This window comes from Balearica regulorum, chromosome 3 (genome assembly GCF_011004875.1).
Source record: "Balearica regulorum gibbericeps isolate bBalReg1 chromosome 3, bBalReg1.pri, whole genome shotgun sequence".
Classification (NCBI taxonomy): domain Eukaryota; kingdom Metazoa; phylum Chordata; class Aves; order Gruiformes; family Gruidae; genus Balearica; species Balearica regulorum.
The window spans coordinates 28,152,101-28,178,353 of record NC_046186.1 but is presented as its reverse complement, the minus strand read 5'-3'; the positions used below and the strand labels follow the sequence as shown (position 1 = coordinate 28,178,353).

At 41.8% G+C, this 26,253-nt stretch overlaps 2 protein-coding genes across 5 annotated transcripts in view; one reads left to right on the top strand and one right to left on the bottom strand.

The window, feature by feature from the left end:
* The window catches only part of RAB23 (RAB23, member RAS oncogene family), a 47,185-nt gene extending 33,630 nt beyond the window's left edge, over positions 1 to 13,555 (top strand). For all 4 annotated transcript variants that reach the window (XM_075747412.1, XM_075747411.1, XM_075747413.1 and 1 more), the window contains exons 4-7: positions 4,787 to 4,943; positions 6,492 to 6,574; positions 7,840 to 7,932; positions 8,802 to 13,555. In XM_075747412.1, coding sequence (XP_075603527.1) covers positions 4,787 to 4,943; positions 6,492 to 6,574; positions 7,840 to 7,932; positions 8,802 to 8,941 — 473 coding nt within the window. In that variant the 3' untranslated portion in view covers positions 8,942 to 13,555. The remainder of the gene's footprint in view (positions 1 to 4,786; positions 4,944 to 6,491; positions 6,575 to 7,839; positions 7,933 to 8,801) is intronic.
* A 2,177-nt stretch (positions 13,556 to 15,732) lies between these two features.
* Positions 15,733 to 24,918, bottom strand: BAG2 (BAG cochaperone 2). The gene is made up of 3 exons (XM_075747396.1): positions 24,528 to 24,918; positions 17,634 to 17,743; positions 15,733 to 16,610 (listed from the first exon to the last, which is right to left on the bottom strand). The coding sequence occupies exons 1-3, from the start codon at positions 24,680 to 24,682 to the stop codon at positions 16,210 to 16,212; spliced, it is 666 nt and encodes a 221-aa protein (XP_075603511.1). The 5' UTR covers positions 24,683 to 24,918; the 3' UTR covers positions 15,733 to 16,209.
* Positions 24,919 to 26,253: the final 1,335 nt, after the last annotated feature.

Here is a 26,253-nt window from a genome sequence, read left to right as displayed (position 1 = left end):
GCAACTAATAGGGGGTTGGGATTTTTTAATGTTTCTGGTTTTCGCTCATAATTGATGATTACCGTTTCTTTGGAGAAAGATACTACTTTTCCTATTTTTTTCCTCGCCCTCTACTCTGCTCTCATGAGACTCCACCTGGAGTATTGCATCAAGCTCTGGGGCCCCCAACATAAGAAGGACATGGAGCTGTTGAAGCAAATCCAGAGGAGGGCCACAAAGAAGATCAGAGGGCTGGAGCACCTCTCCAATGAGGACAGGCTGAGAGAGTTGGGGTTGTTCAGCCTGGAGAAGAGAAGGCTCCGGGGAGACCTTATAGCAGCCTTCCAGTACCTGAAGGGGCCTACAGGAAAGCTGGAGAGGGACTGTTTACAAGGGCAGGTAGTGACAGGACAAGGGGTAATGGCCTTAAGCTGGAGGAAGGTAGATTTAAATTAGTGGTTAGGAAGAAATTCTTTGCTGTGAGGGTGGTGAGGCACAGGAACAGGTTGCCCAGAGAGGTTGTGGATGTCCCCTCCCTGGCAGTGTTCAAGGCCAGGTTGGATGGGGCCTTGGGCAACGTGGTCTAGTGTAGGGTGTCCCTGCCCATGGCAGGGGGGTTGGAACTAGATGATCTTTGAGGTCCCTTCCAACCCAAACCATTCTATGACTCTGTGATGGATGTACTAACAGTTCAAGCTATTAAATACAGCTCCTGTTCTACACAAGACTTTGACTCATGAAGGACAAGGGAAAGTATAAGAGCCTGGAATGAAATTTTGGTGTAGCATCGTGTCTGCGAGTACAATATTATAGAAGCAAAAGGTCAAGCTTACTTTGGAAAAGCAAGGATTTCATTGCCAATTATTGGTGATAAGGGGAGGACGCCTCCAAGTTAGGTAAGATAGATGTTGGCTCTTACTTCTAGGTCTGCCTCTCCCACAGGTCACTGTCCCACTATCATTACACTAGGGCTTACACACTCTTCTGGAACCTTGTGTATTGTCAGTTCTTCAGGGATCAGCTGCTCTTCCATGGTCACATAATGAATGCTTTGGAGCCTGTTTCTGAGCCCTTCTTGTCCAGGGACCGAATTCATTCAGCCTTGCAGAGAAAATTGGAGTGGACAGTGGATTTGTCATGTGGTTTTCTATGTACAGGTGAATATGTGCAGCTGGTGTAGCTGCATGCCCATGATCACACAATGTAAGGAGTCCGGCAGCCTAAATTCAAAGAGTTGGAGGAAGTTCTGTATGTATTTAATAATTTCTTTTTTAATATTGTATCATGTGTCTTCTTACCAGTTTCTGTCCGATGGAAATAACACATTTTCTGATTGGCTAGGTACATACACAAGTGGCTGTCATTAGCAGCACCACATGTTCTGTCCATGTTACAGATGTTTCTCAGGTGGTATTTGAACACCATTTCATGCCTGCATCCTCTTTCAGCCACTACTACTGCTATCTTGTCTGTTTTTGATGGAAAACAGACACCTTGCTCATTAGTCTGTTATTCAGTTGCTGATTAGTCAAATTCTCAGACTCCTCGTTTTGTTGCAGAATAGTTAGGCTTCATATTTTGTTAGGCTTCATAGCATTGCTCTAACTTGCACTTGTCACCCTTTTCAGCTGCAGTAATGATGATAAAGGGGAGGCTGCAAGACTGTCCTGGTCCAATTTGGAACAAGGCAGCCCTCTTTTTGAATGCTGTTAGTGAGACCTTACACCGTGCTAAGCCTGTTAAAGACAGCCAGGATCCACAACGGTTAGACCATCAACAGTAAACAAGAACTTCTGGAGGATGATATCGTTTGACCTTGCATTTTATTTCAGTTTAAGGTTGAAGCAGCCACCATCAATTTTACAGCGAACATGTGGGGTTTGTCATCGCCTGAAAAAGCTGAGGCAAGGAACAGAAGAGTGAAATGAATAGGTATAAAGCCCTGTGTGAGTCCACTCCTGGCAAGGAATCTCTTTACACATTTTCTATTACATAGGCTTTGTACCATTATGAAAGGAGAAAATATGGTTACGGAGTCTGTGAGGATGAGATAGTCTGCTGAAGATCTTTGAGACCTACTCAGCTGACAAGCTTATGCTGTACTTCAGTCAAATACAGATGGTAGCACTACTCTCTTAGGTTTTTTCTGAATTAGTCTAGGAATATTGTATCTGTGATTCTGCAGCCAGTTGGAGCCTTTTTAAAATAAAGATACAGGGGTTATCAAAGTAGTAATTGCACATAAAAAAATCCAATGTCTTTTCTAGTGCTTTAAAGTAACTTTATAAAACAGCTTTGTACAAAAGAACTTGGATTTAAAATATTCATAGAGAACGTCCCGGGTTTAGCTGTTATGTTCCTGCCTGACACTATCCTGTGCCTTGCTGTTGGTGTCTGTTGTTGTACACAATCTGTGGTATGACAGAGGTAGCGTATGACTCTGTTTGGAGGGGATGAGATAATGTCACTGACTCTCCTGAATACGGTCAGTGACTGCATACAGAAAGGTGTTTACATGTGTAAATCCTGGTTTTTGTCTTTTTTCTTTTCTCCTTAGAGCTCCTTCATGGACATTATAATTTCTTAAACTTGTTTATGTTCTCAATTTAAATATTGAGTATTTAGCAATATTCTTGGAAGATGAAACTAATTTACGTAGTAAGAACTCCGTCGTGCAGCATCTTCTGGTGAACTCTGTGGCCATACTAACTTCTGCACTAAACTGAAGTATACTTTCAGAAGGATTACATTCGATACTGTTTTGAATTGAGTATGAGAAGAATACTCCTTTTGTTCTTTTGTTCTTCTCTTCTTAAATAAGCATTTTGCAGAGTTACTGGATTAGTAAATTCTGATACTTTTTCCAATCCAGTGACCAAAACCTTCAGCAGACATTTGGAAATACACAATTACATATAGTATATATGTATAGAATTTGTCATTGTTGATACACAGGTATATCTCTTGATGAGGAAAGACACTTTCATTTACTGTTGTTTGTTAACTTCCCGGTGAGAACCTTTAAATGTCAGAATCTTGAATATTTCATTTTGATTCCTAATTAGAGCCTATTGTATAATTGTCTTTTAAAATGACCAGTATGACCAAGCCGAGTTATTTTTACTGTCTCTGTCCACTGCATTCTACATGTATTATATCTTAATTAGATAAGGTCTGATGTTGTAAGTCACCCCCTTTTCACCTACCACATGCTAGGACTTTTCCCTCTAAAGTTACCATTACCAAGTTATCCCCGTGATTTGGCATTCAGAAGGAATGAGTGGAAGGAGAGAGATGAAGTGAAAATGCCTTAGAGTGGAAACTTCGCAATGGATTTCTTAGTCTTAAAACTGAACAAGATGATGTTATCAGATGGTGAGAGTCTTTTAATAAATATTCTCATCTCCAGTAGAGCAAAGAACTTGAGAGGCTGTATTAAGCTAGACTGCAAGACCATAGGTTAAATTCAGTATTGACAAATGCAAAATAGCCTGCTTTGGGAAGACTAATTAATTTTACATCTATCTCACAAGATTCTAAGTGGAATTGCATCAGAGTAACTGCATACATTAGAATATTGTCTGGACATTAGGGAAAACAAAATTTTAAACCACAAGTAATAGGGAAAGTTATGGAAGACTACATAGCTACTATTTTATTGGTAGAGCTTGATTTGAAATTCCAAGGGCAGTTGTTACTATTCTGTGTAAAACCATGCCAGAAGGGTCTTAAGGGTATGTGAAAGAATGTTAAAGAGCATAGGAAAACTTCCGTAAAGGTAGACTAAAGTTGGCTTTGAAAAGGTAAATAAAAGGAAACCTAATAAAAGAACTCGAGTGCTTTGTGTCTAAGAAATACAAAGACAAACAGAATACAGGAATGAAGGATACTTGGTGAAACTCAAAAGACAATTCATACTGATGAAATAATTTTTCATGCTATATGTAATTAAGTTGGGATGCTCACCACAAGATAATACTAGAGTCTTAAAGACGTTAGCTATCTATTCCTTTTACAGTCTGTTACTAAATATCACATATATAAAAGGCATATAAATAATAAAGTGTTTCTCCATGTGTTTACGTGCAAAGAAAAGTAGTTTTTGAGGATAACAAAGGGACTGGACGGTCAAAACACCACTAAGTATTATTTCAGCCATGGAATTACCTTCTCAGTATCTATGTGGTTTTAACTATTGTTTGTTAAGGCTGTTACAAAACAATAACAAAAATGGTACAAAACATTTTGTATAACTTACCATAGTGCTGTGATAGAATGAATACGAATTAGAAACACACTTGTTTTCTCCAAAAAGCTACTAAGCAATTTACTTGAAATATTCACAGCTTTCTCTGAAAAAGTTTTCTGCTTTTCAAAATCCAAATTAAAGAATAACGTCAAGTGTGGTTTACAGATACTGCATACAGAAAAATATTTGCCTTCTGGCCCCCATTAAGCAGTCTGGAAAACAGTGAGCAATAAGCAAACCTCCCTTTCCCTTTTTCTAGTCCTTTCCACGCCCTCTCCTATTCCTTTCTCCTGCATATATACATCATGCTGGAAATAGCTTGACAGGTAACAGACCCATAGCCATCATGAAGAATGGGTATGTTGATCAAAATAATACGGTAATCTGTTTTCATTTGGGGAATTTATGACTAGTGGTTTGACACAGCCTGGTGGTATAAGTGCACTTTTATGGCAGGACCTTGAAAAATCTCATATTTGAAATATGATATTTGATTCTTATTTTTTAATGTTTGTTGATTGATTTGTATTTATTTGTAATTGATTTGTATATTTTTAGGAGCCCAGGCTTGTGTTCTTGTGTTTTCTACAACTGACAGAGAGTCTTTCAAAGCAATCCCTACCTGGAAGGAAAAAGTTGTGACTGAAGTTGGAGACATTCCCACAGTTCTTGTCCAGAATAAGATTGATCTTCTTGATGACTCTTGTATAAAGAAGTAGGAGTTTTATCTTACTGTTTTTAATGAACAATATATGCCCGCTGTATACATGTGTTCAGAAAAAAAAAAATCTATGGGAGTTTCTGGTGAAGACTTACGATACTTAGTTTGTCAGACCTATACTCTGCATCAAAATGTGCCCTAGAAGCACAGGTGACAGGTATTGCTGCATGAGTGTAGTTAGTTGGGCAGGTGTGCTTGCCAAGCTAGGAGCTTTGTTTTTGCTTCACGCTGCCTTCTGAAGAGTCAGCCAAAAAATGGAGGAATAGCATGAAGAGTTTGGTTGTGCCATGATATGATTGATTCTCTTTTTTTATTTTTAAATCAGAAATTCTAAAACTGTAAATTTTTTCTCCTGTTAAAATTTACAGTTACTGTGAAACTGTGCTGTGCACCAGTGAAGTTACAGTGTCTAGTTTGGCTGGTGAATGCTAGCTAAAATGATGAAGTAGTATTAAACAGGTTGTTTGAAAAAGTATCTTCATGTTCTTTGCCTCACTTTAATTTGTTTTTATTGCTCATTTTTATCAAAACATTATAACTCTATCTGTTAGTATTCTCAAACTGTGCATGGTGCTCTTCACTGTGTTTTTTCTCTATAGATTTTACTGTCAGTTCATTCTGCCTTTGTATATGTGACCAATTTCATTCTTGCCATAAAATCAGCTTAACAAATGCTAACTTTACTTTACCACAGCATATCACGTAGAAAATATTGCATGATGAAGTTGATCATTCTCTACTTCTTTATTTATACCATCTCCCTGAGAGATTTACATTATTTCTTCTTTTTGTTGTTTTCTGCACTGGCTTTCTTCTCTGTTTGCTATCATTGATGGCATAAATCAGCTTCTAGTCCCTCTGCAAAGAATACTGAGGATTTTTCAAAGGAAAAGCAAAATTGCATTTGAACTCCTCCTTTTTTCATGGTGTGTCACTTAGGTTTTGTTCTCAGGATACTCTGTCTCAGTAACTTCATCTTGTTCTCAGAATACTCTGTCTGCCTCAGTAACTTCATCTTTCTGGGGATGTGATCTACCTTGGGGAAATTTTCATAGTTTTCTTCATCTTTTCCTTAAAATGTAGCACAAGTTCTTTTTCATTTCACAGAAGTAATTCTTGATTTCATCTCTGCACTCATCTGATTGCATAGTCTACTGCTTCATTAAAATATATTTAAGATTTACTTTGTTGTTCTTGTTTCAACTTCGCAGTGGTAATTGTTCTGATTCTAGTGTTGTTAATTACAGCCTCTTTCCTTTTGGTTTCACTGACACCTATCTTTGACCCTGGGAAATTTTAGTTAATGAAGTCAATAAATATTGAAAAGCAATCACTTTTGGTCATAAAGAAACTTCATGTAAAATACCTTCTTGTCATAGTGGAGATACTGTAAAGAAATTAAGGATCCGGGGTTTTTTTGAATGTCTGATTTTCTTAACCCATCTTGCAATGTTTAACTTACCAGGAAGCACTTTGTCTGTAAGAATAAATGCTGACAAATAATAGAAATTAGTACTTACAAAGTCATCTTCTATTGTGCAGCGAAGAGGCAGAAGCACTGGCAAAAAAGCTAAAATTAAGGTTCTACCGAGCGTCTGTGAAGGAAGACCTAAACGTAACCGAAGGTACGAGCTAGAGCAGGTGTCTGTCCTGCCTGCTGCTGTGTAGCACTGTACGGCTCTCTAGTTTGGAGCTGATCTGTTACTTCCTATGTTGTTGCATGCTCTTGGCGATCCTTTTTATATTTCTTAGCAGCACGCTTTAAACATAACTAGAATTACTTGATATCAGTGTGTTAGGCCCATTTCTCTGTGTATGTCTTACTTTTCTCTTACACAAACCGTGCATACCTTCAATGTTTAGAAGTGCTGTGTGTTAAGGCTGCTTAGTCCTAATGGCTGTCAGTAAGCACTGAGCTTTTAAAAAAATTATATGTAGAAGTTCAATTATTGCAATATACAAATTTTTGGAGAGTTATTTAGTAATTATTAATAGTTAATAAACAATATAAACAATTATTTCATAGTTTAGTTATATTCAAGTAAAGTACATCAAAAGATTGGATCTCTTGCAGTCTTTTGTCTGCTGGTGATGGTTTATTGGTTCCCAAGTAGCGCTTTTTAATGTACATATTTAATTTCGTAAGAGTACTGTTATAAAATTCAGTCACTGTCTTTTGCGGGGTAGGTTTCAATAATAATGAATTACAGTCTCTGATAACTTTTTGTTTAATCAGGCAAAGTGAATAGTAAACAAATTGTTTCTTCTCTGTTAACATCATTCACTTTGGAAAAAAAATTCTGCAAGAGAAAATGTTTCTGTATCATCTTTCCATGAGTTATTTATTACAAATATAAATAATCATAACACATACAGATTCTGAAAATTCTCCTGTAGATTTTTCAGAATCCTCGGTAGAATTTTGATATCCCAATACAAATGAGGGTAGCATGAGTTAATTAGAAAAATGCTGCTGCTAAATTTTATTAAGAGCCTTACTTTACATGACTGCTGTTATTCTTAAGACTTTTTGCAAAATATATGTATATTAATTTTCTACATAACTTTACAGAGTTCCAAGTTGCATTAATTGGAACATTTGGCAATATGTATGTGCCAGCTTTATTACAGGACGATTGAGATGTTTCTGTCTGCTGTGCACGACCCCAGTACTGGAAACTGTAAGACCTGGGTAGACACTGGACTAATCTGGATTCTGCTCCGGTACGCAGGCCTGCCGAGAGAGAATCACTTACCAGATCGTGCTAAACCTGTGGTGTCGAGTGCACTTTTGTCACCACATAGAAGTTTGATACAAAGGTATTATTATTGATGTGCAGATTATTTTTAAGCATACTCTGATGTACCTTTTTTCATTTCAACATTCTAGTTTTTAAGTATTTGGCTGATAAATATCTTCAAAGGCTCAAGCAACAAACAGCTGAAGATCCAGAACTAGTACATACAAGCAGTAACAAGATTGGTATGTATACTGTAATAAAAAAACCCCCAGAAACAGTATTTTCTGCCATCAAAGCTTATAGTCTCATCCGTGTCGTTATGGAGTTAATAGAGGCTGAATCAGGGTCTAATTATTACCTTCCTGTCTGAGGATTTTGCCGCCTTTCCTTCCATAAAATAACTTTGTGACTCTCTAAAGTGAAAAGACTGTCAAACTGATGTACTAAAGTTTCTAGCTAATGTTTGGCAAGTGCCCTTTTAGTAAATTCATTTAAATATTGTGTAAGGACTTGAGAAGGGATGCTTCTTGGGTTTTTTAATGCAATTAGTATTTGTGTTACTCATCTTGGTGTGGATTTACAGGAGACTCGCGGTGAAAGAATCTGGCGTGTAATCAGGTCGTCTTTGTAAAATGTCTTTTGTAAGGGAACACTGAACTTCTGTAGTCCTCCGTTAAAGCATTTCTGAGTCAGTTCGTTTATTTTCCTTAAAGCACTCCCTTTTTATTCAGGCTTTTTCCTTACCTTTATCTCAGCAAAGTTTCTAACTTCAAAATTGTCGTGTTTTTTCTTTTATTATATTACTCAACTAACCATAACTTTGTTACCATGCAATTAGTAGCATATGCATATGCAGATGAGTGCATATGCTGCCCTTCAATTACATAGATGTATACCAGCTTTAAATACTGCCTGGCTAGTAATTCCAGCTGGCTCTATTTCAAATTTAGCTGCAAAATTGACCCAGAAGTAGATAAAGCCTTTCAAGATTAAGAGTATGCATTTGAGGTGCACTACTATGCCTTAGTAAGTGTTGCGTCTTACGTGTTAATGTATTATGCTGAAGGAAGTAAAGAAATGCAAATACTTTTCTTCTCTTTAAATTCTGTAGGTGTTTTTAATACAGCTGGTGGAAGTCACTCCAGCCAGAATTCTAGCACTCTTAATGGTGGAGATGTCATCAACCTTAGACCAAACAAACAGAGGACCAAGAAAAACAGAAGTCCTTTTAGCAACTGCAGCATACCTTAGACCACTTTGGGAGGAAGAAAACCCAGTCCGGTGAATTGGATGAAGTTGTGCAATTAGGTACAGAATAAAGCCAGCTGTAGAGGTATTTTTACCAGTGCTTTAGCAAATCTTGTGGCAATGGGATCCTTGATAAACTTGCTGATGCTGTGGGTTTGGTGTGTAGAATGAGACACCTGGTGGCAAAACACAGAACCGTGGCTGCCCCATGCACTTTGTAAAATTTAGGCAAGCTTCTCCTTTTTCAAGGAATTATTTACAGAGCTATCAACTAGGTATTGCTGAATCGCAAAGCACGTTTAACATAGGGGTAATACTTACAAATATAGGTACAGACCGTAACACCTTGGCCCAAGGTACAGTAGCAACCTTGCAACTAAATTTCAAAGAAAATGTTAGAATTTGTTGGTCAGGATACTAAGATAAATGAAGAGCAACAAGAAGACACTACATGTTATGCCTGACTGTATTAATATGGATTCTGGCAGTTCTGTCAGTGCAATATACTTGTATTATATATATGAGTGCTAAGGTATAGATACAAACATTTGGTATGAATATTTAGGCTAAATTCCAATGTATACATTACTTGGAGATCAGCTAATGATCATAAAATGACATCTTCCAAAAAAAAAATTCCTTTAAAAATGTTGCATTTCAGATGAGGCTTTTCCAGCTGCTGCTGTGTACATTTAACTTGCTAGACTTTGGGCCTAAAAGCTTAGATTTTAAAAATGTATGGTGCCAAAAATGCTCCTTCTTTTTACCTAATGCTGCGCTACAGATGTTTTTGTAAGTTTGTTTTTGTCAGTCTTAACAAGTTGAACAAATAACACAGTCTTTGATACTAATAGCTATTCAGAAGGAAGATATAATATAATCATATTCCTGTTCAAATTTGATTGTTGTATCCTGTGTTGTCTATGAACAAGTTTGTAAAGTGGTGTCACAAAATATTGATCATCTTTGAAAAAAATTTTCATAGATACCGTAAACTAAGTTATGGAGGATCCAAAAAATTGCAGCTGATGACTGAATAACATTAACAAGACATTCTTGAATGTTCTCTCAGATTCAGAGTTAGCTGCTGGTTACAGAAAATCTAATTCTGCAAGATCAGAGACATGGCAAAAATTTTTCAAAGTGCTAAAGTAATTTTACAGAATTGATTTAGATGTTCAGGAGCCCAAATCTAAATTACAGTTATTTGGGGTTAGGGTCCTAAATCACTAAGGTGCTTTTAAAAATGCTAAGGAAGATACCTTTTATTTACCAAAAATGAACACTTTTTAATCCTCTTCAAGAGCATGCATGCCTTTTTAAAAAATATCCATTTTGTTTACATGTTTTTGTATGGTATGATATAATTTTAACTTTCTAGGATTTCTACAACAAACCTGCCGGTGACAAATGCAAAATATGCTGCTTGAATGAATTCAGAGTTTTAATAGTTTTTTAAATGGTTTATGAGAATGAAAATGAGTTGAGTGATCCTGTATATTTTTGGGGGAAGGACTTTTCACTGTGTGAATTCATGTAGGAAGCTTGACTTACTTTGTTTCTAAGTCAATGAGTATGAAAACTGAAATGTATTCTTTTTCCCACTGTCTGCAGGGAGAGAAGTGGGTGGCAAGTTATGCACAAACACTAAAGATCTCTGAACTCTGTATTTTATGTTTACTATATTAGACTTTTTACGAGTACCGTTGTTTCTTTGACAAGTTGTTAGAGCATCTCCTGTTGCTGGCAAGAAGGTGCTCGACCCCCTTTGCTATTGCAGCAAAACTGTGCATTCTTCCCATAACGTTTCCTGACTTTTTTCTTGGATAAAGGCCTTTATTTTTTAACAAGTGCATTTAATCACTTTATGTATGTACAAATGGCGTCGAGTCCTGTCTTAGCAATTTAAGAAGTAAGGTACTTAGGATAAGACTTATGATTGTACATCATGGGGCCACCTACAACTTCAGGATGTAGGATAGCGCGTATGCGTGAAGAATTTTGACGATTGTATTTAATATGGAAACTTTACATTTTGTTGTCTGTCTGCCAGTTTCACATTTTTTTATTCATTTTTCTTGAAAAAGAAAACCACAAAGTGTCTGGAACATCTTTTTTGCCTTGTTTGACTTTGTACAGAGTACTGAAAAATAAGTTTTATTACGTTTAATGACCATTTGTACTATTGCATGTTATACTGTAGACATTGTGCTATTACTTAAGCCATTTGTATTTAAAAGTCTGTCATTACAAACCACTCTTTTAAGGACTGAAAACTCAGTAGAAATTTTCATAGGTGGAAACTTGACAGACTTGCTAAATTTAGGATATGTTGAAATTTAGTACACATACACTTTAACGTAGGAATATATATTTACAGTGAGTTTTAATTTCATGCCCGTCTTAAATCTAAAGTGGCTCTTCTTTGTTGTGACTTTGCAGTGCTCGTTCTCCAATACGACTGAGATGGAGACTGTCCAAATTAGCATTTTTCTGGAGAGTGCTCTGCATGTACGCTGCTTGAAAATTTAATTTTTATCCCGCTGGGGTTAGCGTGTAGATGTAAACCAGATGACTTGCACATTGTAGGAATCCTTAAGTATTCACATCACTATTCAGTGGGAGTAACTTTTGCCTTTTGGATGAAGAGAGGTGCCTAAATGTGCAGCACTTGCATTGTCCCGTGTGAATCATTTTTATTATAAACATCGCCCCACTCTCCGCTCAAAGTGTTCTCATTAAAATATCGTATGTTTTACTTTCCAAAACCTACAGGTGCCGGGCTGGTAATAAAAATGCCCTTCTCTGTGCATCTGTGTGATTGCATGGTGGGAGAGGATGTAGTTCTGTTACACCTGGGGCAGATCAGCATCCTGGATTAGGAGCAACAGATGTTCACACCACAAAACATGAAGTTTTCTTCTGTGAGACTAAGCTAATTGCACTCCTATCTGTTAATATCTCTTGAATAGCTCATTGGATGTATTATCTGAATCTTGCCAGAATTCTGTGCTTTCAACTGATAACGCTACCACTAGTAGAAAACTTCAGTAATCATTAATGCCTTAGTGAAATAAGCATTCACTAAAGAGTATGACGCTAAAGCACCTCCCGCTCCCGTGTTGTGTCCATTCAGTGAATGGGTGTTCTCCCAGTAAGTGGGGCATCATTCGATGCAAAGCAGTAACGCTAGAGATGTGTTTCCAACTGGAAATGACAAATCTCAAAGTTGTAAGACCGATCACACTAAGATTTTTGTGCTTGTGTGTATGTGGATAATTTTTTAAAAAATTAAATATTCTGATTAAGACAATTTCGGAGCTTTCTTATTTTCAGTGTTTCTTAAGAGAACACTTACCTTTTTTAGTCAGAATGCCTGAATTACTATACTGTCAGTCTCATTTTCTGTTTCATTTTTTTATGCTCCAGTAAAAATGCTCTTTCTTCCCCCCCCCCAATATTGGGCTACAGCATACCTGACACATAGTTTTCCTTTGCATCACTTCTGTAGATGTACATTACACTAAAGGGAATTGAGCAGGTGAGCACGTCGTACTGCCTGGAGGTTATGCAGAGGCACATGCATAATACTCAGTGTACATGCACTTTGAACCTGTTAATGAATCTATTCAAGTTGATAGCTACCAGTTAATAACAGAATTAATTATTTGCACTGCGGAACCCTCTTGTGGGAGTTGAGTCATACAGTAAACTAAGAGATGTGCTTTTGGGATTCCAGTGATGGTGCCTAAGCCCCTACTGCTTTTCTAAATGTAATCACAAACCTTTGGCTGAAGTTGCAGAACCTGAACTGTAACTGGATGTAAGCTAGAGAACAAGTGTGGTCCAAGCAGCTTGATTTCATCGAAACTACCGTACCATCTTGTAGGAAGCAGCAACTGTGCACATCTTCTTTTTAATGCTCAAGTAGTATTGACAGAAGAGAATACTTTGTTAAATATGGTATCCAAACAGAAAATAAAACTATAGAAGAAAAAATGCAGCAATTTTTAGATTTAAGATGAAAGGTGCTATAATAGAATAAGAGAAACTTTCAAACAGTATGTGTGGAAGAAGTGTTCTGTATGAGTCATCTCAAAGCCAGGTGAGTCCTAGTACTGAACTAGACTCATTCTCAGGTTTCTAGTAGTAGGGTAATACTGATACATAATTTGTGGAGTGAGTATTCTTTTTTCGCTTACTGAGATAAATGTGGTTTAGCAGAACTGACTCAAGTTCATCAAAAAAAGTAAAAACTAATCTGGATCAGGAGAAATCCCACTCTCGTTGCTAGGATAAAGATGCATCGTTACTAATAAATGACTTGCAAGTTCACATGAATCTGAATGGTTAATACAGATAATGTACATAACTCTTTATTACCATCGTGATCTCAAGTAAATGTAATATATTTTTAGATAAAAGACTCAACATAACTTACAGTAAATCCTCAAGTGGGAAAATAAATGTTTAAAACTGAATATTCTGTGTATGCTGTTCCTGTAAAATCCCTACCAGTTAACTCTGTTCTCTTGTACGTGACATGAGTTGTATCATGCAACTTAAGCATGTTGATTTGATCGCTGTTTGATCCAATACAGGTCACTACTTCCATGGTTATAGTGTCAGTGTATTAAACTGCAAAAAAGTGCCGTAACCCTGTAGCTGTGCAACCTGAATCTGCTCAAGAACCGTGTGTGCCTGATTGTAGTCCGTGCGTGGGGATCCAAGGCAGTACATGTAGATACTCTCAAAGGACCAAGTGTGGGCAGCCCAGTCTCATATAAATGCTGTTTCTGAGCTCTTGCCTTTCATTTCTCCAGCGCACAGTTTAAATACAAAACGCAGATTCTGTTCTGCTCTTTCTCGTCATTTTATTTGTTGTGATTGGTCTTGCTAATGCAGTGACAAGGTTTAAGTGAATGGTTGTAGACATTGGGAGTGGTATTAAAATATGATTAATATATCAAAGAGGCCTGATGCATTTTCTGAGAAGAAACAGGTAGATAGTCACTTATTTTACTACTTTTTTAAAGTAAAACAGAACTTGCAGCATCTGGGTCTGCCTGTACCCAGGTATTTGAGGAATCTGTGAAGTAAGGTGCTCCTGCTTCCTCTTGCATGCAGTCTTGTACACAGAAAACCAATTTGTTGGCTTAATCCAATAAGGATTAATTAGTAATGGTTTAGGCAAGAAAAAATCCTGAAATGTGAGAAAACTCACGTTTTTATGGTCAGGTATTTTTAGGTCAGTGAAGTGCTTAACTACAGTTGAGTTGAAAACCTTGAGAAAACTGAAGCTTTGACACGTGATCGAGGTGGGGGTTGTATGTACTGACAGCCCATATGAAACGACAGTAAAAAAGATCTCTGCTGTGCCTTACAGGTATGACTGTGTGAAAGAAATGTTAAGGACAGTTACCGCTGGTTTTAAAATTCAGTTGTTCAAATCTACAGGCTCTTTAATGGATGGAACCTGTCAGTATGCAATTGTAAATCACAGGAGTCAGAGGAGATAGGATTTAGGAAAGTGGAAGGTGAACAAGAAAGAATTTTAATAAAACTAGTAACTTAGGTCAAACTAAGTCAAATCTACGCTATTAACTAATCTGTAGATATGCTGGTTGTGATCATGTCATTTTGTCCTTGAGAACACACACACTTGTACAAGTTTTATAAAAAATAAAAATACTTTTAGCTATTGGTGCAATGAAGAGGATCTAAAAAAGAAAACAAAAAAACCCTTGGCACTCTTGGCCTGGATAACCTTATAATGGCCTTAAACCCATAAATATTGAAGGAATAGTCTAGGCATCCATAAGCTATGATCAACTTTATTTCACAGCATGGTATCTGAGAACAACCTGTGCAATATATTATTGTCAAGGGGTTTAATGCTGTTAAAATAGGTGGAAGTTTTGTTTGCTAAAGTTCACCAGGATCTAAGCCATAGGAAAATAAACTGGTTCTTTTTATATTTTTAGAGTGGAATTATAGAATTAATTTCACCAGATTCTTTTCACAACCTCAAAGCTGAAAATTTGGGTTGGAAGCCCCCACCTGAAGTGCTGTTTCTGCGACCAAAATGCTGAGCTTTCATCTGAGCCAAGCTCAGGTCTCTGAGCAGTAGCCCAGAGGCCCAAGAGCCAGGCTGAACCGCAGAGCGCCCAGCTCCTCTGAGGAGGCTGCTGCCCTTTGGTGCAGGACGACAGGCAATGGAGGGGGTGCGAAACTCCAGGCTCACCCTAACATCTGCAACTTTTGACCCACAGCTGGTGAATCAGTGTGGCAATGATGAGCTGAAATTTTGGGTGGGTGGGTGTGGGGGTTGGAAGGGAAAAAAACCAAACCCCAAAACAATAAAACCCTTCCTCCAAAGAGTAAGGTTAAATTTAAAAAGAAGTGTAGTATTGTCCTACACAAGAAACAATGGTATCTTCTAGTTGAGAATTGAATCATTTTGCTCTTTTGAGTCACAGATGATAACACAAAACCAATTTGCAGCATAGCAGCTGAAAAATACCATTCCCCTTTATATTACCTTTAAAAAAAACCTCACAGCAACTTCCAGCTCCCGCTGGATGGTGGGAGGCAGGATGGTTCAGTGGCAGGCGTGGAAGGGGGTACCATGAGGTTCATTTCTAGCCATGGTCATGCCCTTTGGATGGAGGGGGCACCTTTCACTGCCTCAGTGGTGGGCTGGCTGGCGCTTGAAATTATTGCAATCTACTTATGAATTACTTATGAATAGGTCCCAATTATTAAAATGATAAATGGTAATGAGTAAGACAGTGTTTTGTTTATGAAAATACAATATAGAGTTTATTAATGTTTTCAATTTATTGCAATGATTTGTCTTTTGTCCCCAAAAGTCTGGTTCATACACCATCTATACAGCAGAAAAAAGCTGAAATCTCACTATATGACAGAACAACTTTAGTTTTAAAAAAAACAAACCAGGAGAATGGAGGAAAGGCTGGATTTTGATTGTTTCTGACAGTTCAGCAGAAGCACAATTACAATTTGCAATAGAGCGGTATCGACTCTACAGAAGAACACCTGATAGCATTCTTTATTACCAAAAGAAAATGCCAATGCTACCAAAACCCACTAAATGCTCGCACCTCCCAAAAAAACAAAGGTACTTTGGTGCGTGTGCATGCGTATATACGCGCGTGCTTGTACAGACAATTTTTTTTTCTTAGCTTCTGTGTGCTTTTTACGGAGATTTGCTCTTCCTGCCCTTTGCCAGAAGTAGCCAGGAGGATAGTTTAATCCTGTTTGCTGTTGCAAGACTGTCGAACGGATGATTTCTGGTGCTCCAACAATGTGATTGACTTTTCAGAATTTTCTAAGTTTCTGAGCAGAGTCTCTAGCCGCCTTTTGATTTTCTTCTGATCCTCAATGGCACATCCAATTACCACAGACTGAAATTTCTGATCGATGGGTCCTGCTGGCACGTCAGATGTGCACGCACCATAAAGTGACATTAAGCGGATTTTGGAGTCTTCCAAATCATCTAGAAGTTTATTGACAATTTCATCAATCATCTTTGTGGCATGCAGTAGGGATTCCTGCTGCTGGGCGTTTCGGATGGTTTCTACAGAAACCTCCACAGTGAGGGTTCGGCCCATCAGACGATTAGCAGTCAAATTAAGTTCTTCTCTCTCACCTAAACCAAAAACCAAGAAAGTATTCTAGGTAACAGGTGAATACTTTCCTGTGCAAATAACATCATCAAGACAATCAAACTGCTACAACTTTGCAATAAACAAGATAGATTGGCTTTTTAAGTAAGTGGCAATCAAGCAGATTTCCAGGGGCCAGAAATGAGTTTTTTGCATTTAAGTTCTTGTTTCACAGAAGCAGATCTTCTGACTTGAAGTGAGGCATTAAGCTCTGCTAAAAACGTAAGCAATGCTTTTCCGCTCCTGACACAGTCCTTGCTGTGTCACATTAAACCGAAGCATACAATATTATCAGGAAACATTATTCATTTACAGAACTGGCACATTAAGGACCTCTTGTGCCACTGTGAGGGAAAGATTTACCAGTACTCCGGAAGACCGTGAAGAGAAAACTGATTTCTGACTATCATCAATGCAATTAGGGGCCATGGAAAAAAGGGGTTTCTATTTTCTGAAAACTTTTTTTCCTAAAATACGGACACAACATATTTGACATGGAGGCTCTTGAAGAGCCAATAAACCAGCAACTTTTAAAGCACCAAATATAAATCATACAGATTTAGGGAATATATTTAAAGCCATATATCACACAACCACAACAATCATTCTTGCAGGCTGCACACTGTAGCAGTCACAGCTGTCCAGTAGTCAAAACCATTAAAATGGTGGTTTTTTTCAACTGCATTTAATCATCATCATAATCATCAACTTCTCTCCCTCAGCTGAGCTTTATTAACCCCAACTTCGAAAATAAATCAGTGAATTGGGTCTGGGCTTTCACATCTCAGTTGCGACATCGATGGCAGGCCACCCAGCTGAACAGTATGTGAATGTGCAGAGTGAAGCCAAAGGGGACCCCGGGGTAGCGCGTGGCCCTTCAATAACTGCAGCTGGCTCCAACACCCCTGCCTGTACCAGCAAGGAGCAAACAAACGGTGCTGCTCCCTCAGGCGTGGGCTGTTTGGGCTGTAGGTCAGGTGGCAGGGTACGGCAAAGCAGCCTCTCACCTTCGCTGATGTGCCTCATGTCCTGGCTGTTCTGTATGTTGTGGATCATTTCGAGCAGGGTTTCTTTCTCCTGTTCCATAGCAGATGCTGCGTCACGGAAAGCCTCTACCCTGAACCAAACAAAATGTTTAATAAAATGGCTGTTCACCTATATAGCTGCTGAGAACTGGGTTTTTTTAAACTTCAGCTTAAGTAGTACAGGCAGTTCTTAATTATCCATAAGCCAGACTCTCTGATTTCATGACCCTCTCCCATGTCTTAACTTTTTTTTTTTTCCCAGGTTCAGTATAATTTTAAAAACCACACAAATGGGGGGGAGATAAAACCCAAAACAACAGTAATTCAATCAGATTTAAATCTTTTATTTTACTGACAGTGCCATTCTATCCTACTCCGCGGTTAGTCTGGACATCCAGAGCTGGACAGTACTACAGCCCTGTAGCAGAAGTGCTGTAGCTAACTGGCAATTATCATCAACTGCTTAACTAGAAAAAGGAACTGAGCCCCCATCAGGGCACTTGAGGGCAAAAGCTGCAGCTGCGAGGATGGAGGCAGCAAGGGGGCCTAGCCCCCCCACTGCCCCCCACCAGCAGCGCAGAACCCCTGTGACCCACCTACAAAGCAACAAACGCTCCGGAAAACTCAAATGCCGCCTTGTAGCCAAACGACCCCAGGGAGAGAAAAATGGGCAAGAGGGACAAAGCTCACACACTTTTATTAACGTGACAAGGGCTTCCCCCTAAGCAGTGTGCTCTGGTCACTGGGAGAAGATGCTGGACCACCTATCCCCACGATTACTGGTGTTTTCCATGGAGCGATGCTCGCTGTGATTCACACGGGGAGGAAGCTTCTGTAGGAGCAGCTCCTGTTTCTGGGCTTGCAGGGAAGCATGATACCCAGTTCCTCCTGAAACAGGACCCCTACTCCAGTCTTGTTCACTGTGCTGAAGCTCACACGTGATGCAGTGAGGGCGAGGGGAAAGCAGATCAGAAACGGCTCTCCCTGGTAACTCTTTGGTCTTGGTAAGCTGTGTGGTTGCGTGGCTATAGTCTGCCCCCATCCTCGTGCCATAAGGTACAGACAGATTCACAGATTGGTAGGGGTTGGAAGGGACCTCTGGAGACCATCTAGTCCCAACTCCCCTGCTAAAGCAGGATCACCTACAGCAGGTTGCACAGGATGACATCCAGGCAGGTTTTGAATCTCTCCAGAGAAGGAGACTCCACTGCCTCTCTGGGCAGCCTGTTCCAGTGCTCCGTCACCCTCAAAGTGAAGAAGTCTTTTCTCACGTTGAGATGGAACTGCCTGTGTTCCAGTTTGTGCCCGTTGCCCCTTGTCCTGTCGCTGGGCACCACTGAGAAGAGTCTGGCCCCATCCTCTTGACACCTGCCCTTTAGATATTTTTAAGCATTGATCAGATCTCCTTTTAGTCTTCCCCAGGCTAAACAGACTCAGCTCTCTCAGCCTTTCCTCATACGAGAGATGCTCTGGTCCCCTAATCATCCTTGTAGCCCTTCACTGGACTCTCTCCAGTAGTTCCTTGTCTTTCTTGAACCGGGGAGCCCAGAACTGGACACAGTACTCCAGATGTGGCCTCACCAGGGCAGAGTAGAGGGGGAGGAGAACCTCCCTCAACCTGCTGGCCACCCTCTTCTTAATGCACCCCAGGATACCCATTGTATCCATGACCAACCTGGCGATGGGCAACATGAAAATGCCATGCTAAAAATTTGAGTCTAGTTCCTTAATTCACGTTTTACTCCCCACCATGGTTTGAGGGAGAGGGTTTTTGCATCCAGCCATCTGGAAAAAGCACATTGGGGACCTGTCTGCTTTGGAGACTGGGGAGAAGAGGGAAACATTCCCCTCCCTTGGCTTTGACCTGGAGGCGGGAGGGTAGGGGCTCGCACAGGACCTGCCAAGCTGCAAGAGTCATGCCAAAAACCATCAATGCTGCATTCCCAGACCCCAGAGAAAAACAGAGTATCATCACGTGAATGGGGCTGACAGTTTCAAATGCTTTCAACGCACAGCTCGGGAGGTCTAACTGCTCTAAGCAGCATGGGAATCCATCTATCCTGAAATGTTTATTAAAACTGGCCAGAAAAGGGGAAACAAACCAAAACATCGTTAAGCCTCTTAGATGCTCTGCGCTCTTCAGCATTACTGGATGCAGCCCCAAGATGGTGGTGGCTCATCATCGCTGCTTCTATAGATAAAGACTTATCTGATGAGATAGGTATGGAGCTGCCGCTCCTTCCTCAAAGGCTGGCTGAGGGCAGGTAACTTCAGAAAAACGGCAGGGAGAGAAAAGAGGGGGAAAAAAGGTAGAATGAGACCATTTGAGGTTATAAGTAGTCACTTCACATGCAGCCTGCTCATGAAATGGTTCTGTTTTACAAAATATTTAGCCTGATTTAGTCAGTGAAAGCACAAGCTTCAGGCCTTGCCTTTAATGTTCATTCTGAGGAGGGGTGGGAAAAGTTAATGCAATGCAAATTCTTGCCAAGAGCAAATACTTTTAATTATTATTTTGGACTGGTTAGTAAGAGCAATGAGGCAGGTGGAGTCATTTCATACTTCAGATGTCTGCACTTTATAATTTAGGAAGTCTAGCAATATTTTCATAAATGCCTCACCATGCCTTTTAAAAAAAACTAGTATTTTCACCATTTTAAAAATGCATTGTGGTCCCTGGAAAGCTTAAAATTAAAATTTGGAAGTGCAGAATTTCAACTATAATAGTATTTTTAAATCAGATTTAGTGTATCATTGTACTGACTTAAAACTAAAGGATGGATTGATCCGTGATTTCCACAGGCTTTGCTGGGTCCGATGAAGAATGTGGAAAAACTGCATTGCAGAGATGCACCCTGAATTGGTGTAATTCAAAGGAGAGTGCCTAAACCAGCACTGCTTCCCAAAGCATTGCTGGTATGTGTGATAGGACCAAAAAGCCAAATTATCAGAATTAATGATTGTATACTGAAAAAAAACCCCCATAATTTACCAACTAGAGCTTTGATTGGCATTATTTTAAAGAAGTCATATAGCCAAATCTCGAGAACTATTTTATTTGCAATAATTGCTTCTTGGGAATTAATTTATCCACTTGTTTCAACTGCAACGCAACTAAAATCCGCTGGGATTTTCATTTCAGTGTATTTGCTTCCATAAAGGGCAGCCACAATGAGTGCCTACCCTGGCATGGTGTAACGGCATGTGAAGGACCCACACTGGCTCCTGCTCCAGGGAAAAGGGGCAGGGGACGCAGCACGTCACGACTCCCGCACCCCTCTGCTATCCCTTCTAAAAATTTCCATCTTGACCAATTATTAGCAGCGTGACAGGGCTAAATAACCCTAAAAAATAAACTCCTCGGGTTTCAGAGACCTCTCGTGGGCAGGGTGGAGGCACAGCGTGATAACACACCGTACTGGCAGCAAGGGCAGCATCGCAGCAGCCAGCGAGCCGCATGCGGGAGTTACACGCTCCGACAGAAGATGGGGAAAACGGCCGGAGAAAGGTGAGGCAAGGCAGCAGAGGGAACGGAGGTCGAAACAACAGGACAGGATCATTTCAGAAAGTGGTCTAGGGGGAAAAAAACCCCAACAACCAAAAAACCCACAAAACCCAAGGAAACCACTCACACTAGCCTCAGGAAAAGAGTTAGTGCTCCAGAGAAGATGCTGGGGGGCTTTATCAAGGTGAGATATCCACCATGGCCTCACCCTATTTCTCCGCCTGAGGCCTCTGGCTGCCGGCTCAGGCAGGCCACAGCGTGGGAGAGACCCCGGCCCCGGCAGGGACTGCACAGCTGCACACCTCTCCCTCCTTACTCGCTGCAAGAGCGTCAGGTCCACACCTCACGGTCGGCTCTCATAACTTCTTTCCTAAAGTGTGCTCTGACTTCATAGGTTTGTGCAAATCTTTACTTTTTTGGGGTGGGGGACAAAAAAAAAGAAAAAGATTGGAAGAGATAAACTTCTAGCAGAGGTGACTGCCATGGAAAAGGGTGGAAACACAGTCCAAGTCTCAAAAAAACAACCAAAGAAGGGAGGGAAAGAAAAGAGAACACAAAATATTTGTATTTATGCCCAAACATCAGTTCTCTTGATGCAGCAGTATGGTCTTTTTCTACCAAATGAAAACATCCCATCATATTTTTCCTTGGAGTGTATTTGTTGCTTTGAACGTCAACTAAATATTCCATCTATTACCTAAGACTAAAAAAACCCCCAAAACATTCCTTACTTCTGATTTTCCCCAGTTGGAGAGCGATGAGCCGCGCAGTGCCTTTCTTTCCTACATACCATTTACATGAGCAGAGCATTCCCCCGCGGAACAGGTGGACCAGCCTGCGCTTTTGTTTCCAGATGAGAAACTCGATACCCGCTTTCTTACGACAGCTGCAATAACTCCGTCCTTTAAACTAATGACTGACTTAAATAGCTCGCTATTAAGCTTGCGCGCCGGAGGTGCAGATAAGTTTTCAAAGGAAGTAAGAAAGATCTGAAGATGGTACAGCTTCTTTTCGTGAAACGGAGCTGAGCACACTGGTCCGAGACAAAGCAGGCGATTTTGGCCCAGCACCACCTCAGCTGCTTAAACTGAGTTTCTGTTTGCAGGTGAGCGGTCCCATGAACATACAAATGGATGGTGGGGGAAACTGGTTGTTCCAAAGGAGAACAGGAGGAAAAGTACAAACATTAAACAGGAGTCTGACGTATCTCATGTACCATTACACCTAGGACTGTGTGTTCGCAACCACCGGGACATGGTGACTCATAAACAGAGACTCCGGTCCCACTTCCAGCTGCTCCCGAGATGTCTCGGCATTTGCGAGCAGCCAGGGCAGCACGAAGGTCCAAGCCCTTCCAAGGCACAAGCGTGCCAGCCGCCCCCCTTGCCGCCCTGCCGGGGGCTCGCTCCCTGGCAGCCACATGAATCCCCCTTTCCCGCTCACTTTCCCTACAGAAGAAAGTCCCTCTGCAGACACCTAGCAGGGAGGTACATAAATACCCCGCAGCTCCCGCGGTGGAGGGAAGGGAAGGCTGCTCAAACCAGAGTGTTTCCGAAGGGACGAGGGTTGCCGCAGGGTCTGGGCCAACCTTAAGCAACTTGAGAACTGAGGATTGTTGAGGGGTTTAATGAAAGGCTGTAGTTCACTCTGACAAATTTTTACTCGTATTTACAAGCAGCATCTCAAGGGTCAATAGCTGAACTAAACTGGCTGGAGAAGGAAGAAGCGTGGAAGCTCTTCTTCCTGTCATTCAAATAACTTCGAAATGTGGCATGTTGATTAGTTGTGCATGGCAAAAAAATAAGACTTGAGTGACTTTAATCCAAGCAGTTTGACTCTTTTTTTTTTCCTAACTGTTCCACATTTAGAACTATGTCTGTTTGAAAGACCCACAGTAAACTGGGAAGTTTAATTTGGGGTTTAATTTCTGGTTAACCAAACTGTCTGCTTTGTTTCAGAGTCACTTGGCAAATTTAAAACAGATTTTTGCATATTCTGATGCTCATTTTGAGAGCATATATATTCATGCGCTAGACCTGGATGTGAGCAGCGAGACTTGTTTGCAGACAGTGATTTTGTTTAGTCAAATTCAGAGAAGTCTGCAAAGGACTTCAAGGAGATTTAATCAAGCTAAGTGAAAGGCTAATATAATAGCACACAGAGTCCACTCCTGAATAATGCAAAGTAACGCAGGCAGAAAGGGGAAAACACCAACTCCTGTATCCCACAGAGTTCTTTTAATTACAGGAAAGTCCTAGAAACATTCTGGGTGGTTCTGTGAAAGCCTCTGATCAATATGCAACTGTAATGAAGGAAAGGGTGTGTTGAAACAGTACCAGCAGGAGGTGAATCAGGGGTACACCCACAGCACCCCGCACATCCATCCACCTCAGAAAGGACACTGTAATTAGGCAGAGCTGAGAGGACGAGAAGGATGATTAAAGGCAAGGAAATGCAGCCGAACTGGGAAAAAAATCAAATGGGAATTTTTGGGGCACATAAAGTAGCAGGAGGAGACAGGACACGTCTCGGTGCAACGATGAAATATGTATTGTATTCACAATTACTTCAGAAAAATACACCTAAACTGCAGAATGCAATGCTATTCACATTATAGTTACATGATTTATTACACATCAATGAGGAGGTCGACAGAAGCAGAGGTAACGAGAACATCTGTAGCTGAACCAGTAAGTGCAAAGGCAGGTTTGGAGGCACGAAGCCTCACACACTGGCATTCAGCTCTGCGGCTTAAAGGCTTTGCAAGAGCCTTCAAGAGCCCGAACGACACCACGTTCATCCTCGGCTTTCCTGCATCTTACGGAACAGCTCCCGAGGGACGCGGGACGGGGCTCCGGGGCTCTCTGCAGAGCAGGACGACGGACACGATCCACCACGGGGCTGGGACACGTCCCGTCACTGCTGCCCCGGCACCCCCATCCCGTTTGCTAAAGACTCCCCAAAGCGAAATGGGTAACAAATCCGAAAAAGCCTCTTGCTCTTTCTCTGAAAAACGTCTGTTTTTCATACAGTCACACACATATTCCTATTTTCACGTATTTCCAGACCACGCTATCTCACCTTAGCGCAGCATCTGCTACTTACAGACATGTCCCCCCTGCCCCCGACGAAGGGGGAGCCTTTTTCCCTGGGTCACCTCAGGAAGCCTCACCGCAGCGCCGCGCCGCTCCCCCCGCCTCCCGCCGGGGGAAGGCCCTGCGCCCGCCGTCGGGCCGCTGTCAGGAGCCATCGGCTCGGTGCGAGGCGGCTCCTCCGACCCCCTCCCCTCTGCCCGCCCGGCCCCGGCCCGGCCCGGCCCGGCTCTGCCCGGCCGCAGCGGAGCGCGGTGCCACCGCCCTCCGGGGCCCCACCTGAGCTCCAGCTGGTCCAGGTTCTCGAGCAGGCGGCTGGAGCGGTCCGCCATGGAGGTGGAACGGTAGAAGCGACCTCGGAGCTGCCCGCCGGACTGCTGCTGCTGCTGCTGCGCCCCCTCGCTGGCCTTGGCGCTGATCTTGGCCTGGGCCATAGCACCCGCCCGCTGCCGGCGGCGGATCCTCGCTGCGGCCGCTCCCTCCCCGCGTCCCGCAGGCGGCGGCGGCGGCCGAATGCCGGCGCCTCGCTCATGGCCAAAGAAGGAGCCCGCCCCGCCGCCTGCCCCCGCGGCCACCCCGCCTCCGCGCCGGGCCGCGGCCCCGCGGGCGCCGCCTCACGCAGCGCGCCGGGTCGCCTGGCGTAGCCTGGCGCGGCCTGGCCGGTCGCTCCGGGGGGCCGCGCTGCTGCCCCCGGCCGGCTGCGGGGCGGCTCAGCGGGGCAAGGCAGCGCTCCCCTCATGGCAGCCCTTCCGTGCGCTCCACCTGCGCAGCAGAAACATTGGTCATGGCAGGCTGGATGCACCAGCGACACGTGGAGATTAAACTCGCTGAGGGACAAGCGTTTGCTGGTGGTACCCACACCTCGGTGTCACCCACACAGGTCACCGAAAGCGGTACCTGGCCGCCATGCACCCCGACGCAGGGCAGCCACGCAGCACCTCTGCTTCTCCCCGAGAGCTTTGTGGGGCACAGAGGGACCCTGAGCAGCCCCGGCCCCAGTTTCCTTTGTGACCAAAGCAGCACTAACCCTGGCTCTTGCTAAACCGGAAGCTAAGGGAGGAATAACGAGGTTTTCAGTATCTATATTAACCTCATTCAAGAAGGTAGCTGTTAGTATGAGGATTTGCCTTCCAGAACTGTTCTACATGGTTGGTTCATTGGCTTGCTCTTTCCTTTTTTTAAGGAAAGCAAGAAAACCCCCACCACCTGTCATTTTTATATAAAGCTATCAAAAAAGTGAGCTACAGGCCTCAAACAGCTGAAAACACAAGAAACAGGAGGAGGAAAACAAGAAATGCTTTAAAAATCCAGAAGCCTGTTTGAAGGAAGAGGAACGTTGGAGAAAAGTAAACCAAAGACCTCCCTCACTGTAAGCAAAACCTGAACAGCATTCCTCAAAACAAGACACTTGAGATACTGCCCCTGATGGCACATCTTCCTGATGCCGGCTGTGAGAGCCCCCTGACCACCTGTGGAAGAGAAGCCGTTCTACCAACTGTTATTGCCCAAGATAAGCCTTTTTGTATTATGAGAAATAAAATTGTTTAATGTTCTCTTTTTATGCCAAAAAGGAGAAAAAAAAAAGTACCTATTTCATGGCAGCCACTGTAGTGGAACTACATTAAGTAATGACTTGTTCTGAGATCATATTTAAGTTGAATGTACAAAACGGTGACTTCTCGCTCGCAAGCGCCCCCCCCCTAACAACTTCAGCAAACAACTGGCACAGAAATCTCTTGTACTTCGGGTTCCTGCTGGGAGCGTTGATTCCAGCAATTCAAGTCACACACAGGCTTTACTTGCCTCTACTGTGAGTATTTAAAAAGGAATTTGCTTATCCCAAAAGTCCAGGTTTGGGCAAACCATGGCTCAAACAGACCAATTTTTGGCACCCAGCTAAGAGGGATTTTGTTGCACAGGGATACTGTTTTGTATGCTTATCCCGCTGCAATTCAAAATAGCTGTTTTCTCAGGCTTGTCCATTCAGAATGATATCATGTCCCAA

Excerpts from the sequence above, each read along its gene's own strand:
- BAG2 (XM_075747396.1), bottom strand. The coding sequence starts at position 24,682 with ATGGCCCAGGCCAAGATCAGCGCCAAGGCCAGCGAGGGGGCGCAGCAG. Across the intron at positions 17,744-24,527 it reads CTGGACCAGCTGGAGCTCAG|GGTAGAGGCTTTCCGTGACG; the intron begins GTGGGGCCCCGG and ends TGTTTGGTTCAG. Across the intron at positions 16,611-17,633 it reads CATGAGGCACATCAGCGAAG|GTGAGAGAGAAGAACTTAAT; the intron begins GTGAGAGGCTGC and ends TTTTTGGTTTAG.